Source organism: Propithecus coquereli, unplaced genomic scaffold, assembly GCF_000956105.1.
Source record: "Propithecus coquereli isolate 6110/MARCELLA unplaced genomic scaffold, Pcoq_1.0 Scaffold212, whole genome shotgun sequence".
Classification (NCBI taxonomy): Eukaryota; Metazoa; Chordata; class Mammalia; order Primates; family Indriidae; genus Propithecus; species Propithecus coquereli.
In genome coordinates, this window is record NW_012146301.1 from 1,390,306 (window position 1) to 1,405,430 (window position 15,125).

Consider the following 15,125-nt stretch of genomic DNA (forward strand, 5'->3'; position numbering starts at 1 on the left):
GGCGTCAGCCTAGCTCACAGCAACCTCAAACTCCTGGGCTCAAGCAATTCTACTGTCTCAGCCTCCCGAGTAGCTGGGACCACAGGCACGCGCCACCATGCCCGGCTAATTTTTTCTACATATATTTTTATCTGTCCAGTTAATTTCTTTCCATTTTTTGGTAGAGACGGGGTCTCGCTCTTGCTCAGACTGGTCTCAAACTCCTGAGCTCAGAACGATCCGCCCGCCTCGGCCTCCCAGAGTGCTAGGATTACAGGCGTGAGCCACCGCGCCCGGCCTAGTTTTAATTTTTAATTGTAAAATATACCTAATATAAAATTTACAGTATTAACTATTTTTAAGTGTACATTTCAGTAGTATTAAGTGCATTCATGTTATTGTGCAACCGATCTCCAGAACTCTTTTCATCTTGCAAAGTTGAAACTGTACCCATTAAACAACTTTTCATTCCTTCCTCACTCCTGCCTCTACCATCATTCTACTTTCTATGTATTTCACTACTCTAGGTACCTTATGTAAGTGGAATCATGTATTTGTCTTTTTGTGACTGGTTTATTTCACTCAGCATAATGTCCTCAATGTTCATTCATGTTGTTGCGTGTCAGAATTTCCTTCCTTTTTAAGACTGAATTAAATTCCGTTGATGTATATACCACATTTTGCTTACCCCTTTGTCCATTCATCTGCCAGTGGACACTGGGCTACTCTCACTAGTAAGTATTTGAATACCTCTTATACATCAGTCACCTTTCATTTAACAAACACTTCTTGACTGCCTTTATGGGCTGGGTCCTGTTATAGGCACAAGGGATACTACAACAGTGAGCATCCAAAGTTGCTGGCCTTACGAAGCTTATATTCTAATGGAGACTGAAGGTGGCGGGCTGGGCAGTACACAAAGAAACTTATTTCCTTGATACTAAAATGCCCTGGTTCTACGATGTTTTTAAAATTGAAGTGTGCCTTATAATTGTTGACATCTTAGAATTGTATTTGGCAATGTTTTTTTCTTTTTTGGTGGCACTGAAAATAAGTTGTATTGTATAATCAGTTTGAGTCAGATTTGATGAATTTCGTGAATCACTATTAAGTCTGCTGTTAAGTGCTATGAAAAAAATAATTCAGGACAAAGGATAAGGTGATGTTTGCGCAGAGCGCATGTTTAGTTCACATGATATTTTTTCATGTATTTTCAGGGACTCTGTCCCTGAAGGAGGCAGTGTGTTGATTCACGTTTGTCACAAACATCTCAGTGTGACATCTCAGTAAGGGCCATCTCAGTAACTGGCAGTGATTCTTCCAGTTGCTCAGAACAAGACTCGGTGCCATTCTTGTTGTCTCCATTTGCCCATACTTTACGCCCAGTCAGCAAATCCTGCCTCCTGGACCTTCAAAACATACCCCAATTCTGATCTCCCTCATCATCTCCACCTAAACCTCCCTGGTCAGGCGTCATCATGTCTTGCCTGGGTTATCCTAACAGCCTCCTAACTGGTCTTCTCTCTTCTGCTCTTGCCTTGCTTCCTGTGACCTCTTCTCAATTTAGCAGCCAAAGCGATCATTTAAAAACATGTTTGATCATGTTATTTCTCTACTTGAAGCCCCAAAGCATCTGTCACACTTAGGAGAGGTTAAAGTCCTTATAGAGGCCTAGAGGGCCCTACACTGTTTGCTCCCTCACTTCTTTAGCCTATATCCCACTTGTTTGTCTTGTGCACATTCTGCTTTTAGCTGCACTGGCAGCCTTACGGTGTCTTAATCATATCGAGCATGTTCCTTTCTCAAACCATTGGTACTTGCGTTTTCCTCTGCCAGGAACTCTCTTCTGCTGGATAACTACAAGGCCCACATCCTCATGTCTCTGCTCAAATCTCACCTTATCAGAAGGTTCTTCCCTAACCACCCTAGATGAGATGGCAGCCCGCCTTCACCACCAGCACTCCTTTCTACCCTGTGGCCAGGATGGGCTCAGTTATACCACAGTAGCAAACAACTCCAAAATATCAGAGCCTAAAACACATGGTTTGCTTGTTGCTCATGTTCCATCTCCATTGCAAGTTATGTAGGAGGGGGTCTGTTCCACATTGTCTTTAGCTCTGGGGGTTAGGGTAGCCACCATCTTGTGCATTGGCAGTTGTAAAGAGCAAGAATGATTCACTGGCTCTTAAAGTGAGTGCCTGAAAGTGACATCTTTCATTTGCTCAGCCAAAGCAAGTCACATTGCCATACCTAACTTCAGTTGGGGATGGAGGATGGGTAGCAGTCCTACTATGTGTCTGAGAAGAGAACAAGAAATACATGGTGGGTAACACAGCCCCAGGCTTTCTTTGCCCTGCTTAATTTTGCTGTAACATTTATTTCTAGCTGACATAATGTGTATATCTACCTTGTTTTGTTTATTTTCTTTTCTCTCCTGTCTAGACTGTAAACACCACAAGGATAGGGTACCTTGTCGATCATTTACTGCTGTACCCCAGGGCCTAGAAAAATGCGTGGTATATTGTAGGTGCTATTAATACTTAGAGAAGGATTGGGAATACCGAAGCAAATCATTCACTTATTCATTTGGTGACATGTAACCAAGTTGGGAGTGTGAAGTGGGGAGGTTTGAGGAGAGAGGAGGAGATGGTATGAGATAGGAAGTTGGAGAGCAGACTTCCTAGAGAAAGCAGTGGAGTTGCTGGTCACTGGAGGGGGTCAGTTTGAGCCCCTGAGACCATGCATTGACAGTGAAGTCTGAAGCTCAGCTGTGTAAATTTCTCCGGCAATGGTGAGTTCCTCAGGAGCTGGCAAGGAAGAGATAGGAATGACGGGGCCTATTTCACAAGGACAGGTGGAAACCCAAGTTGAAAGAAGGAAACGTGATCTGAGCTGCCCCTTCAAGGTGCACCTACATCAGCCCTGCTCCATCTTCGGTCCTGTCAGAATAATAGGGAGTTTGCCTTTAATGAGGTAACCCCACTCTCCTGGGGTATTGCAGTGGGTGCTGGTGGTAGGAACAGTTTTTCCTACATTCTTTATTTCACTTTCTTCTCATAACACTTCCAAGGTAGGCTTTCATCCCCATTTTACAGATGAGGAAAACTGAGGCTTAAATTGCTCAAGATAGAATTTAGGTTGGTCAAGTTCATAGCCATGGTGCTCTCCTCTGCTTCTGAGGTACTGGACGGTGGGGAGCTCTGTGAGGTCTTAGATTCCGTGGAGCCTTCATTGCATTCTGGTCAGGAAGAGAGTGTGCAACCACTCTACTAATGGTTCCAGTTTAGGTGCTTGCAGGACCTTACCAGAGAGGAAATAGTTGGGCTATTTTTATATGCTTGAACAAACACAGTAACCACAATATCAACTGTAACTAGTAAATTCACCCCCAGGGAATTTCTTGTGAATAAGATTAACATGTGCCTCACAGAACCTGAGAATGTCCCCGTCAGTGATACCTTTCTGTGGTCTTGCCTGTGGATGATCTGAGCATTTCCTCTGTGCACATGGCTGTGTGAGGCTTTATGGTGGATGTAGAGAAGAGTAAGGCATGTGGCCTCCCTTTAGGAAGCCTTAGTGTAGTTGGAAGGCAGAACTGTACAGAACTCTGACTGTTGGCAGTAGTGTGTGGGAAAAAGGGTACAGGGTGAGGGAGAAGCCCTGTAAGTTGAAATGGTTCGCTCAGGCTGATGGAGGAAAGTGGAAACTGAGCTATAATTTGAAAGCTGTGTAAGATGGAGATGAGGAAGATTGACATCTGCTCCTAAGGAAGGTATTGGTGATATTTGGGGTTTTAAATCTGGAAAGATTTTTCCAAAAGCACTGGAACAGAAACCACTGTGTTCAGGAGGTAATGAAGTGTGTGGTTTGGCTGGAGCAAAGGATCCTAAGAACAGAATAGTGAGAGGTCTTGGAGAGTCAGGAGGCCCAGAGTGTGGAGGTCTGGAGATCTATGGCCTAGGAGTTGTCATTTGAGCTTGGAGGTCATAGAAAAGTGACAACTTGAAGCATTGTTTTAGGAAAGAAGAATACACACACACACACACACACACACACACACACACAAAAGCATTGTTTTAGGAAAGAAGAATACACACACACATACACACACACGTAGTCCTTGCTTTGCAAGGTAATGCAGGACCATAAAAATGTGCAAGCTGAAACCAGGCCAAGCTATTTTAATAATCAATGGGGAAAATTTGGATTTTTCTGTGACCTTTAAAAATCTTTGTTGAAATAATATTTTGTTAAAAGTATAAAAATTGTCTTATAAATATATCGTTATAAATGTATAGGGAAATAAAAAAATAGGAAAACTAACATTTAGTACGCTGTAATTAGAGACATGAGATACATTGAGAATTAGTGTTTTATTTCTTTGTAAAAACCTTATCAAGAGTAATTTGAATACGGTTTGCTTTCTTCTTGTATAACTTATAATATGGGGAGTATCTTTTTTATACCTCGTGAATCGTCATGTACCTTTCCAATATTTCTGAGAGTTTCCTTGATGTGTAGATTTTTGCGTCACTTCCTCTGGGACATCACAATCATTGTTTTAGTCTCCTGTTGCTGCTGTACCAAATTTATCACAAACTAGATGGTTTAAAACAACACCAATTATTATCTGTTCTGGAGGCCAGAAGTCCAAAATGGATCTCCGTGTGATAAGATCAAGGTGGGGCTGCGTTTCTTGTGGAGGAATCTGTTTCCTTGTCTTTTCCAGCTTTCTGAGGCTGCCCACAACTCTTGGTTCATGGCCAGCCTAGCTCCATCTTCAAAGCCAGGGATGCTGGTGGACTCTCTCTCATGTAATATCACTCTGAAACTCAGTCTCCTGCCTCTGCTTTCACTTATGAAATCCTTGTGATTACACTGGATCCAGCTGGATATCCTGGATAATGTCCTCATCTCGAGGACATCTGATTAGCAACCTCAGTTCCATCTGCAACCTTAACTCTCCTTTGCCATGGAACCTAACATAATCACAGGTTCTGAGGATTAGGATGTGGACATCCTTGGGGGTCAGTATTCTACCTACCACAACCACTTTCCTCATTTCTGTTGATAAGTTTGGCTTCAGTAAGTTTCTCTGGCTGTACATATGGAGTCTCTTGAATGGTGGCAGTGTTAGCATTCCTGTGGTTCTCTATGTCTTCTTTAACCCTCTTACATTTAAGACATTTCACTTCCAGCATTGCCTTGCGTTTCTTTGCTGTACTTTCACCTTTATTGACTAGTTCCTTCTTTTGATCTATTTTTGTAAAATGTCGTATGGATTTATCACTGGGAGACAAAGACTTTGCTGTCTGTGTATGAATTGACCAGTTACTGACAAACTTTGAAAGAAGTAACTTGATTGGTCACTGATCATATGCATGTCTTATTGACATAGTGATTTATGTACTGAAAAGCTAGCAGCAAAATTTGTACTTTATGCAATAATTCACAGTTCATATACTGTGATAACTGAAATTCAAACCATGTTGTCGGGAGACTGGTGATGTTTTACTAAATCATGGTAACTGAAGTCTTGCATATCCGAGCTGTGTGGAAATGAGGAACTGCCCATATATGTATTTTTGTAGTGTGTCTTTGTGTGTATTTATATGTGTTAATACATGTTACTAATTTTTTCAAAAAGAAAACTGGGAGATAAACTGGAAACTAACAGAAATGTACATATCTGCTTGGGTGGGGTAGGAGGAATGGGATAGAGGGGGCAAGAAACTGAAGTGTAAGAAAACATTTGTTTTTCATAGTTTTAGGTTTTGAACAATGTAAATATTTTACATATTCAAAAAATTAAAAAGGGAAAAAAGCAAACACTAACATTGAATGTAAACAAATAAATCTGTGTGTCATAATCACACAGAGAAAAGAATTATTTCAAGTAGCTTTTTAACACAAGACTGTCCATCCTTAGTAGAGAGATATATATGTATACATTTTCTAAGGACAAAAAGGAAAAAAACACCTTCAAAGATTCAAAGATATCTTAAACTTTGCCCAATGGGCTTAAAAAGCAGTTAATTGTTTGTAATGATACTAATATTGTAATATTAAAATTATTTTATGTGTAATCTAGGATAAAGCAAACAGGTAAATATTAATATTTAAGAGAGAAAAGACAAAAATGCAAAGAGCTTAACAAAAAGTCTTGTAGTGTTAAATCGTTAGATTTGAATTGGAAATATCATTATGAATTGTGATTTCACAAAATGTTTTCTAGCTCTGAGAGAGGTAGAAGCAGTGACACCCAAAATTACACTGAGCACATCTACTGCCCAGATTTGGTTTCTAAAGACCATTTCCCAACATTCTCTAACAGGGCTCCTTAGAGAAATTCTAGATCTGGAACAGGGAGAGTACAGGTGAATCTAAGAGCCACGAAGTGCTCCAAGATGAATGGGTAGATAGGGTGGCCAGAGCAAGAGGTACAGGGTCAAGGTTGTTCAAGGGCTCCCACTGGGACAGTTTGAACATTATTGAAAAAAGAAGAAAAAGATGACTGTAACTGATTGTAACACATTGAATAAGTAAAAACCTGTGAGTATAGAGTGATACCCAAATAAAAGAAGAATGAACACAAGAAATTTTTCACATGAAAATGCCAGCTAATAAATATAAAAGTAATGATAGAATTATCAAAATTACCATTATGTAACCCCCCAGTATAAGTTTTGATTCAGGCAAAGATCATCAGGAGAAGTTAAAACCACACTTTTCTTTACGTGTAAAATTTTTTATAATAAGAGGATGGGAGAAAATAGTGATATTAAAGAGAAAAAAAGTATTTTAGGTTTTGATTAAGCTTGAGTGTTTCATTCTTTTATGGAAATCTCAGCCATGCTTTTGTAACCAAATCTGCTGGTACCACTTGAGTTCTCAATAGTAGTCATTTGATACATGAATATAAGGCAGTTATTTCCAAGGAAAGCATGTTATTTCAGTGGTTTTCCTAGATTTAGATTCACTTTATTTTTCTGAGCTCCCATCATGGGCTGGGCATTGGGCTAGCCATTTCTACATGCCTTACTTACCTCACCTTCTTCTTAGCATAGCCCTGAGAATTAGGTCAGATTCTGTATCCAAGGACAAGCATGAGTAAGTGTCAAAATGAGGGCTCAAACCCATGTCTTATGGGCTCCAGGGCCTTCCCCCCACCCCCAGCCCTTGTCCTGCCCCATGGGTTAGCTCAACACATAGCTTCAGGGGCTTGTTTGCAGTGTCTGTGAGAGAAGAAGGCATGAAAACACAAAAGTGGAACTGAGGAAGACCAGGAGGGAGAGGAGAGGCCACCTAGATGTCTCACAAGAACGTACGTTTTGATTGAATGACATACTTGGAAGGCATGTTCCCAATTAGGGAAAAACTGACATTTTCTCTGTTGGGGATAAAAATGAAGAGCTGGAAGAAAACATAATTTGCTTATTTTCTTTCTCTCATATCAGAATGAAGAGAGAAGAGATTTATACTGTTTCTAAAATATCCCAAATATCCTTGATGGTATAATTATATCATACTTATGTGTAAGTGACTAGATCAAGGAGCAAGAAGAATGTGACTGCTTTTGGTACAAGGCAAAGGTCACAGCAGGCTCTCCTGAAAACTGACTCCAGCTCCAATGGTACTCATAGTGGAAAATTTCAGGAGTCTACTGCAGTAAGCAGTAACACTTTTAACCTCTTTTGAGGTTTTTTTTTTAATTTATAATATACCTAGGAATCAGTTTAATCAAAGATGTGAATGATCTATACAAGGAAAACTATAAAACACTGATGAAGGCAACTGAAGAGGACACAAGAAAATGAAAGGATATTCCATGCTCATGGATTGAAGGAGTTAATATTGTTAAAGCAATTTACAGATTCAGTGCTATCCCTATCAAAATACCATGATGTTCTTGATAGAAATAGAAAAAACGATCCTAGAATTTATATGGAACCACAAAAGACCCAAAATAGCCAAAGTAATCCTGATCAAAAAGAACACAGCTGGAGGCCTCACACTACCTGATTTCAAAATATACTACAAAGCTACAGTAATCAAATCAGTTTGGTACTGGCATAAAAACAGATGCATAGACCAACGGAACAGAATGAAGGACCCAGATATAAATCCAAGCATTTAAAGCCAACTCATTTTTGACAAGGGTCCCAAGAACATACAATGGGGAAAGGACAGTCTCTTCAATAAATGGTGCTGGGAAAACTGGATAACCATATGCAATAGAGTTAAACTAGACCCCTACCTCTCACCCTATACGAAAGTCAAATCAAAATGGATTAAAGGACTTAAATCTAAGACCTGAAACTATGGAAATATTAGAAAAAAATGTTGGAGAAACACTCCAGGACATTGGTCTGGACAAAGATTTTTTATATTAGACCTCAAAAGCACAGGCAGCCAAAGCAAAAATTGACAAATGGGACTACATCAAGCTAAAAAGCTTCTGCACAGCAGAGGAAACAATCAACAAAATGAAGAGACAACTAACCAAATGGGAGAAAATATTTGTCATCTATCCATCTGATAAGGAATTAATAACCAGAATTTATAAGGAGCTCAAACAACTCAATAGCATAAAAACAAATCATTCAATTAAAAAAATGGTCAAAAGATCTGAATAGACATTTCTCAGAAGAAGACATACAAATGTCCAACAGGAATGAGAGAAAATGCTCAACATCACTCATCATCAGAGAAATGCAAATCACCACCACAATGAGATATTATCTCACCCTCATTAGAATGGCTTTTATCAAAAAGGGATAACAGGTGCTGATGAGGATGTAGAGAAAGGGAAACCCTCTTACACTGTTGTTGGCAATGTAAATTAGTACAGCCACCATGAAGAACAGTATGGAGGCTCCTCAGAAAACTAAAAATAGAACTACCATATGATCCAGCAATCCCACTACTGGGTATATATCCAAAAGAAAGGAAATCAATATACTGAAGAGGTATCTGCACTCTCAGGTTCATTTCAACACTATTCACTGTTCACATTAGGCAAAATATGGAATCAACTTAAGTGTCCATCAGTGGATGAATGTGTAAAGAAAATGTGTGTGTATGTGTGTATGTGTATACACACAAACACAATGGAATATTATTCATCCATACAAAATAATCCTGTCATTTGTAGCAACATGGATGGAACTAGGGGTCATTATATTAAGTGAAAAAGCCAAGCATAGACAGACAAATATTGCATGTTCTGATTCATAAGTGGGAGCTGAAAAAGTGGATCTCATGAAGATAAAGAGTATTTTGGTGGTTACAAGAGGCTGGGAAAGGTGGGAGGGAGAGGGGAATGAAGAGGACTTGATTAATGGGTACAAATGTATATAAATATATAAATGTATATAAACATACATTTGTACATATATTTAATACTTAATTAGTATTAATATTTAATACTATGTAGATTTAATACTTAGAAAAAATAAGACCTGGTGTTCAGTAGATCAGTAGGGTGACTACAGTTAACACTAATCAGTTGTACGTTTCAAAATAGCTAGAAGAGAATAATTAGAATGTTTCTAGCATAAAGAAAAGATATTTAAGGTGATGGATATCCCAGCTATCCTGATGTGATTATATGAATGTATGAAATTATTACATGTACCCCTAAAATATGTCCATGTAATACGTATCAATAAAAATAAATTTAAAAAACCAAATGTCTTTATGGATATGAATGTCACGCACTCAGGAGCTAACTGGTCAATTTGATGGAAAACATATTTTTCCCTTTACACTGCTGGGTAATCATTTTCTGAAAGGTATTCTATAGAAGTCGCTGGCGAGAAACTTGATTCAGTCTCATTTAAGAGCCAACTGACAAGCCCCCGCCAGTGAATCATACTTGTTTTCCAGTGTCCGTTGATCGCTCCTTCAGATAGATGTTTTGAAAATATATGTTAGGTAGAGAACTACAGTGTTTCTGGACTTTGCCTTCATTCTTTTTTAAAAGAAGTGAATTCTCTTGTTTTTCACCCATGTGGTTTTAAGTCCTAGGAACAGTCATTCTGAAAGTGGGTTCCTCTTTCCCTCCAGACAAGGCACCTCTGTCGAAGAGTCTTCTGCTGGTCCCCAGTGCCCTGTCCCTCCTGCTGGCCCTCCTCCTGCCTCACTGTCAGAAGTTCTTTGTGTATGACCTTCACGCGGTCAAGCACGACTTCCAGGTGAGCTCTGCAGCATTGTCCTCTGGGAAGAGAGAAGGCAGATCTTTTTCTAGATTTGCCTTTTCTTCCTGCTGTTAGTCCCTCAAAACTACTAAGTTTGTAAGAAATACTGTTTATTAATATTCTGTTAATAAGTAGATTTTCTATTTGTGTTTATTGGTGTTTTCGTAAAGCAGATTTGTAATGAAATAATTGCAGTATTGCCTATTATTAGGCACATCTGTTTTCAGTTTCACTTTTTACTCATGGACATGCAATTTATAACTTCAAGGGAATTAAAAAGAACATTAAATATTTTTTTATGCTCAGATGCATACTTAGCTTTTCCAAAAGCTTATCTTAGTTTGAATATTTGATTAGAGGATCTAAGCTCTTTTAGCTGTAACAGGTCTTAAATTTGTGATCACTTCTATAGTGGTGGTTAAACCAAGTAGGAAATTTCTCTTGAGTTTTTGCTATGGAAAAGAGCAGAACTCTGTGGCTTTCAAGGTTTCTGGACTGATGTCAGTGAAAATGCTGGTGCTGGGGTCTTGTCTGTGAGTTGGAGTGTTAGTGCAAATTCCGGTGTACGACATGCCACCCTTTATTTGCTGAACATTGGATTAGCCATTTTAAGCTCAATAATCTGTTTCTTGAACACTGACACCTTCTCTTGATGTAATTAACACCATTGCTCAGATTGGCTTCACCAAATCCCTGTGAAGGGCTTTGAGACTTTTATCCATATTACTGCTTTCTGTCAGAATACAGTATAGCTTCTATATTATTTCACTTGCTATAATGCAATTGTTGTTTATTCTTTTATCGAGTCTTTGTGTCCTTGAGCATGGTTATAACACATAAATTATTTAAAACTATAGCTACCAGTTTTGTCATTAACTGAAAAAACAAAAAACAAATGGGGTTGCATCAATGCAATTTGTTATATTTTAGGAATCATAAAGTCTTAATTTTCTTAATCCCCAGATTTTCCTAGTGGCTCTCAGGCTTGCCCTGAGTGTTTTCATTTTAATAGTAAATGTGGGGATAAGGGACTTAGGGCTGCCTTTCATTGTTTTTGAATCTGCTGTTCTGCAAAGATGATAGTCATCATCATCTTACATTTGTGAAGTACTTGACAGTTTCCTAGGTGTTCTCGTGTATACTTTATTATTTGATCATATTGATAGTAGTAAATGCAACCTAAAGTTTTAGCGTGACTCTGGTGCAGAGTCATGGAATTTCTGAGGGAGGAAAGAGAGTTAGTTTGGAGATGCCACCTGTGAGACACAAGTGTGCCCATGTTGATCGTTCCTAACTGATCATGCTGCTGCTTCTCCTTGAACCAAGCTGTGTCCTCAACACAGGCTTGCAGACAGCCACCCCAGTTCAGCTAGGTTGGGAGGGGAAATGAACTCCAGTGGCCATGCCTGAACCAGTCCAGTGCCCTCATATTTTGGAGTACACTCATGACAAAGACAATGCTCGATGTCTTGCCTGAAGTAGAGATAGTTGAGTATAGTCAATTTTCTCACTTGTTATTATTGCTGTTGACAAGAGCACAGGTTGTATCACTTTAGACAAATAAAATTCTTTCTCTGTGCCTCTTTTTTCTTGTCTTAAGTTAGGGTTAATATTACCAATGTTCACAGCAGCATTATGCACAATAGCCAAAAGGTGGAAACAACCCAAATGTCTATCAACAGAAAAATAGATAAACAAAATATGGTATATATACACCATGGAATATTATTCAGCCATAAAAGAGAATGAGATTGCTACATGCATGAATCTTGAAAACATTATGCAAAGTGAAATAAGCCAGACACAAAGACAAATATGTGATTCCACTTACATCATGTATCTAGAATAAGCAAATTCATAGAGACATAAAGTAGAATAGTGTTTACTGAGGACTAGGTGGGGAGGAAATGGGGAGTTTAATGGGTACAAAGTTTCTGTCTAGAATAATGAAAAAGTTCTGGAAATGGATAGTGGTGATGGTTGCACAGCCTTGCCAGTGTTCTTAATACCTCTGAGTTTTACACTTAAAATAGTAAAATAGTAAATTTTATCTTATGTCTATTTTACCACACAAAAATCCATGGAAAAGATAGGATTAATATGTTTTACCTATCTCATAAGGTAATTGTGATGGGGAAAGAAAATCAGAATGTTTTGCAAATGTCATTATCTTTAAAAATCTGAAAAATGTTTAAGAGGACTCAAAATAGACCTTTGAGTAGCTCTTTATTATTTGTATATTTCCATATATGTTCTTCACCCAACCAAACATTGGGTAAAATAATGATTTGAATAAACTAATAGTTACTAATGATTTAAATTAGCTAATATTTCAAACCTGGACATATGTAGCAGCAATTGCCATAAATTACCTTGTACATAGTTACCGTGAAGTAAGTTGATCATTAAAATTAAGCTCAGAAATATATATTTTTTAATTTATACCTAAATTGTTTTTCAGTTACAACTGTTTTATTCAGTAGCATAAAAGTGAACATTTATTAGCTTTTCATTCCAGCTTATGTATATAATTTTTTATCTCACTAAAAATAGTCCTAAAATTTTTTACAAGAAGTTTTCTGTTATTTTAATGAGAATGTATTTTCTCATAATAAGCAAAACTATTTTAAGTACCCTTGTGCTATTGTTGGAAGAACTTTTTAGTATGAGAAAATTGAGCTCATTTCTTAGTGAACACATTTTAGTTTTCCTTTTGTGTGTGCATTATGCTTTTGCTTAAATTAGATTATAAAAAATAGACAGTGAATAAAGTGAACATAAATAAAATAAAGTGAACATAATAAATTTGCTAAGGAAGAGACCTGAACAAATCTTACTCTTATTTATTGTTCTTTTTTAAATCCCCATCTAGATTTGGAGGTTGATATGTGGAAGAATAATTTGCCTTGATTTGAAAGATACTTTCTGCAGTAGTCTGCTTATTTATAATTTTAGGATATTTGAAAGAAGATATGGAAGCAGAAAATTTGCAGTAAGTCTTTATGTATTCTGCCTTTGGTACTTAGGTTACAGAAAAAAAATTGTTAATTAGGTTTTATTTTGTTAAACATGGTATTATTATTTATAATTATCTTTTTAGTTACATGATCCTGTATCTGATTTGAAGCATGCACATTAACCAAAGAAAATTTTTAAATTTAAGCCATTAGCATAATCAAATAATAATGATAATAGATAATATTAGGTGTGAATAGATAATAAAAATTTTAATTAGGACTTTAACTTTAATAAAATTATAATCACTTATTTTGCTTAGTCATTTGTGTGTTACTTATTAAAATATATCTTGCTATAAATATCATTGCTTCAACATACTTAGAAATTGTGGAAGTTAAATGCATTTGAACAATATGGGTTTACTCCTTAATTTTGAAAAGTCTGTCTTAATAGAAACAAATAACTTTTAAAATATGTATATACCTGAGCTGGTTGTAACTGAGTAGATGTTAGTTTATTTTTAGGAGACATATCTCTATAATTTTTTTCCTGTTTTGTTTTTTAGTCCTTTTTGCTGGGTTCCTGGGTTTTGTCAGCCTTGTTTGACTTTATCCTTGTTGAAATGATGCACTATTCATTTGGTATCACTGCAGCCAGTAATTTGCCTTCAGGATTGTAAGTAACTGTTAAAGATTGACAATTTAGAAATATTTAAATCTGATTTAAAATGTTTTTATGCACGAAAGTCAGACTATTTTAAACTTTTATATATAGTAAAATTGATTTTATATGTAAAAAAAATCCAGTGTATACCTGTATTTTCATTATGTTCTTGAAACAGAATCAAGTTATTTTTAGCTTTGAAATTCCATGTTTTAGAGAATTTTTAATAAATTTTTCTATTCTGCACTTAAAGCTAGAATTAGTTTTAAATGTTTTTGTAATGAAATTTGTGCAATTTTATGATCTAATTAAACAGAAAAATACAAATTTAATTAGATTAGGAAACAAAATAAATTTATTTGAAGTTAAGTTTCTGAGGAAGGAGGTTTTTTTTTTAAAGGTGATACCGCTTTATATACTTCACCAAACATAAAACAAAGTCAGTATAGGTGATAACTTTGTAGACAACCTGCAATGGCCAACCTCACTCAGAGTGTTTATAGTTTCATATTGTGGTGTTGATCTTTTTTTTAAAAAAAAAACAATATATATTAGTGTATGAAATAACTAGTATCTAGGAACAGATTTGTTAGCATATATAAATGACCTTAAAAGCATCTCTCAGTTAAGTATCTGGGAGATAGTGTGAAATATAGTTACTGGATATTTAAAATTCTGTGGACTAACTTCCAGTCTTGTTTTAATTTTAAATATGTGTTTTTGAGAACGATTAGGCTATTGTATGTATCTTGATTCAAATTCACTTTGGATCTCTATTTAAAAAATATAATTGGTGTTCTAATAGCTTTCACACTTACGTTGTTAATGTTTACAGTATAGGTGCCCTTCGTGGGATTTGCTGTATTATAGTTGGCATGAATATCCGTGAATGTCAACCTTTAGCAGTTTTAATAATGTATGATTTTGAATAATATTTGAATGGAGACAGGTAAAGTTCTGTGTCATAACAATCATGCAATTTTTATTGAGTGTCACGGGTGGTAACTGTAAGTACACTGAGAAGTTTAAGTGGACTATTCTCTTATTGTGGAAAATACATAGTGTAGCCATTGGGTATGATTCCATGTTGATTGAGAAAAGAAGCAGTGTTACTACATTATCAGTTTTTCCCAAAACATTTCTCATTCAGGCCAGTACTTTCTGGTTCTCTGTAAGGCCTACTGTGTTATGGAAGGTATGTGTGTTTGTGTTTGAGTAAATTTTGGGGATGGACAGTAACATAACTTTAATTCTTAACATAACTTTAATTCTTATTTACATTGTCCTCTCATCTGATGATACTTCTGATGCACATAGAGTTGAATG

General features: G+C 36.7%; 1 protein-coding gene across 1 annotated transcript in view; it reads left to right on the forward strand.

The window, feature by feature from the left end:
* UBAC2 (UBA domain containing 2) overlaps positions 1 to 15,125 on the forward strand; it is a 175,336-nt gene that overhangs the window by 18,699 nt on the left and 141,512 nt on the right. Inside the window, exons 2-4 of the mRNA XM_012644452.1 lie at positions 10,048 to 10,175; positions 13,051 to 13,170; positions 13,702 to 13,811. Of these exons, the coding sequence (XP_012499906.1) occupies positions 10,048 to 10,175; positions 13,051 to 13,170; positions 13,702 to 13,811 (358 nt within the window). The remainder of the gene's footprint in view (positions 1 to 10,047; positions 10,176 to 13,050; positions 13,171 to 13,701; positions 13,812 to 15,125) is intronic.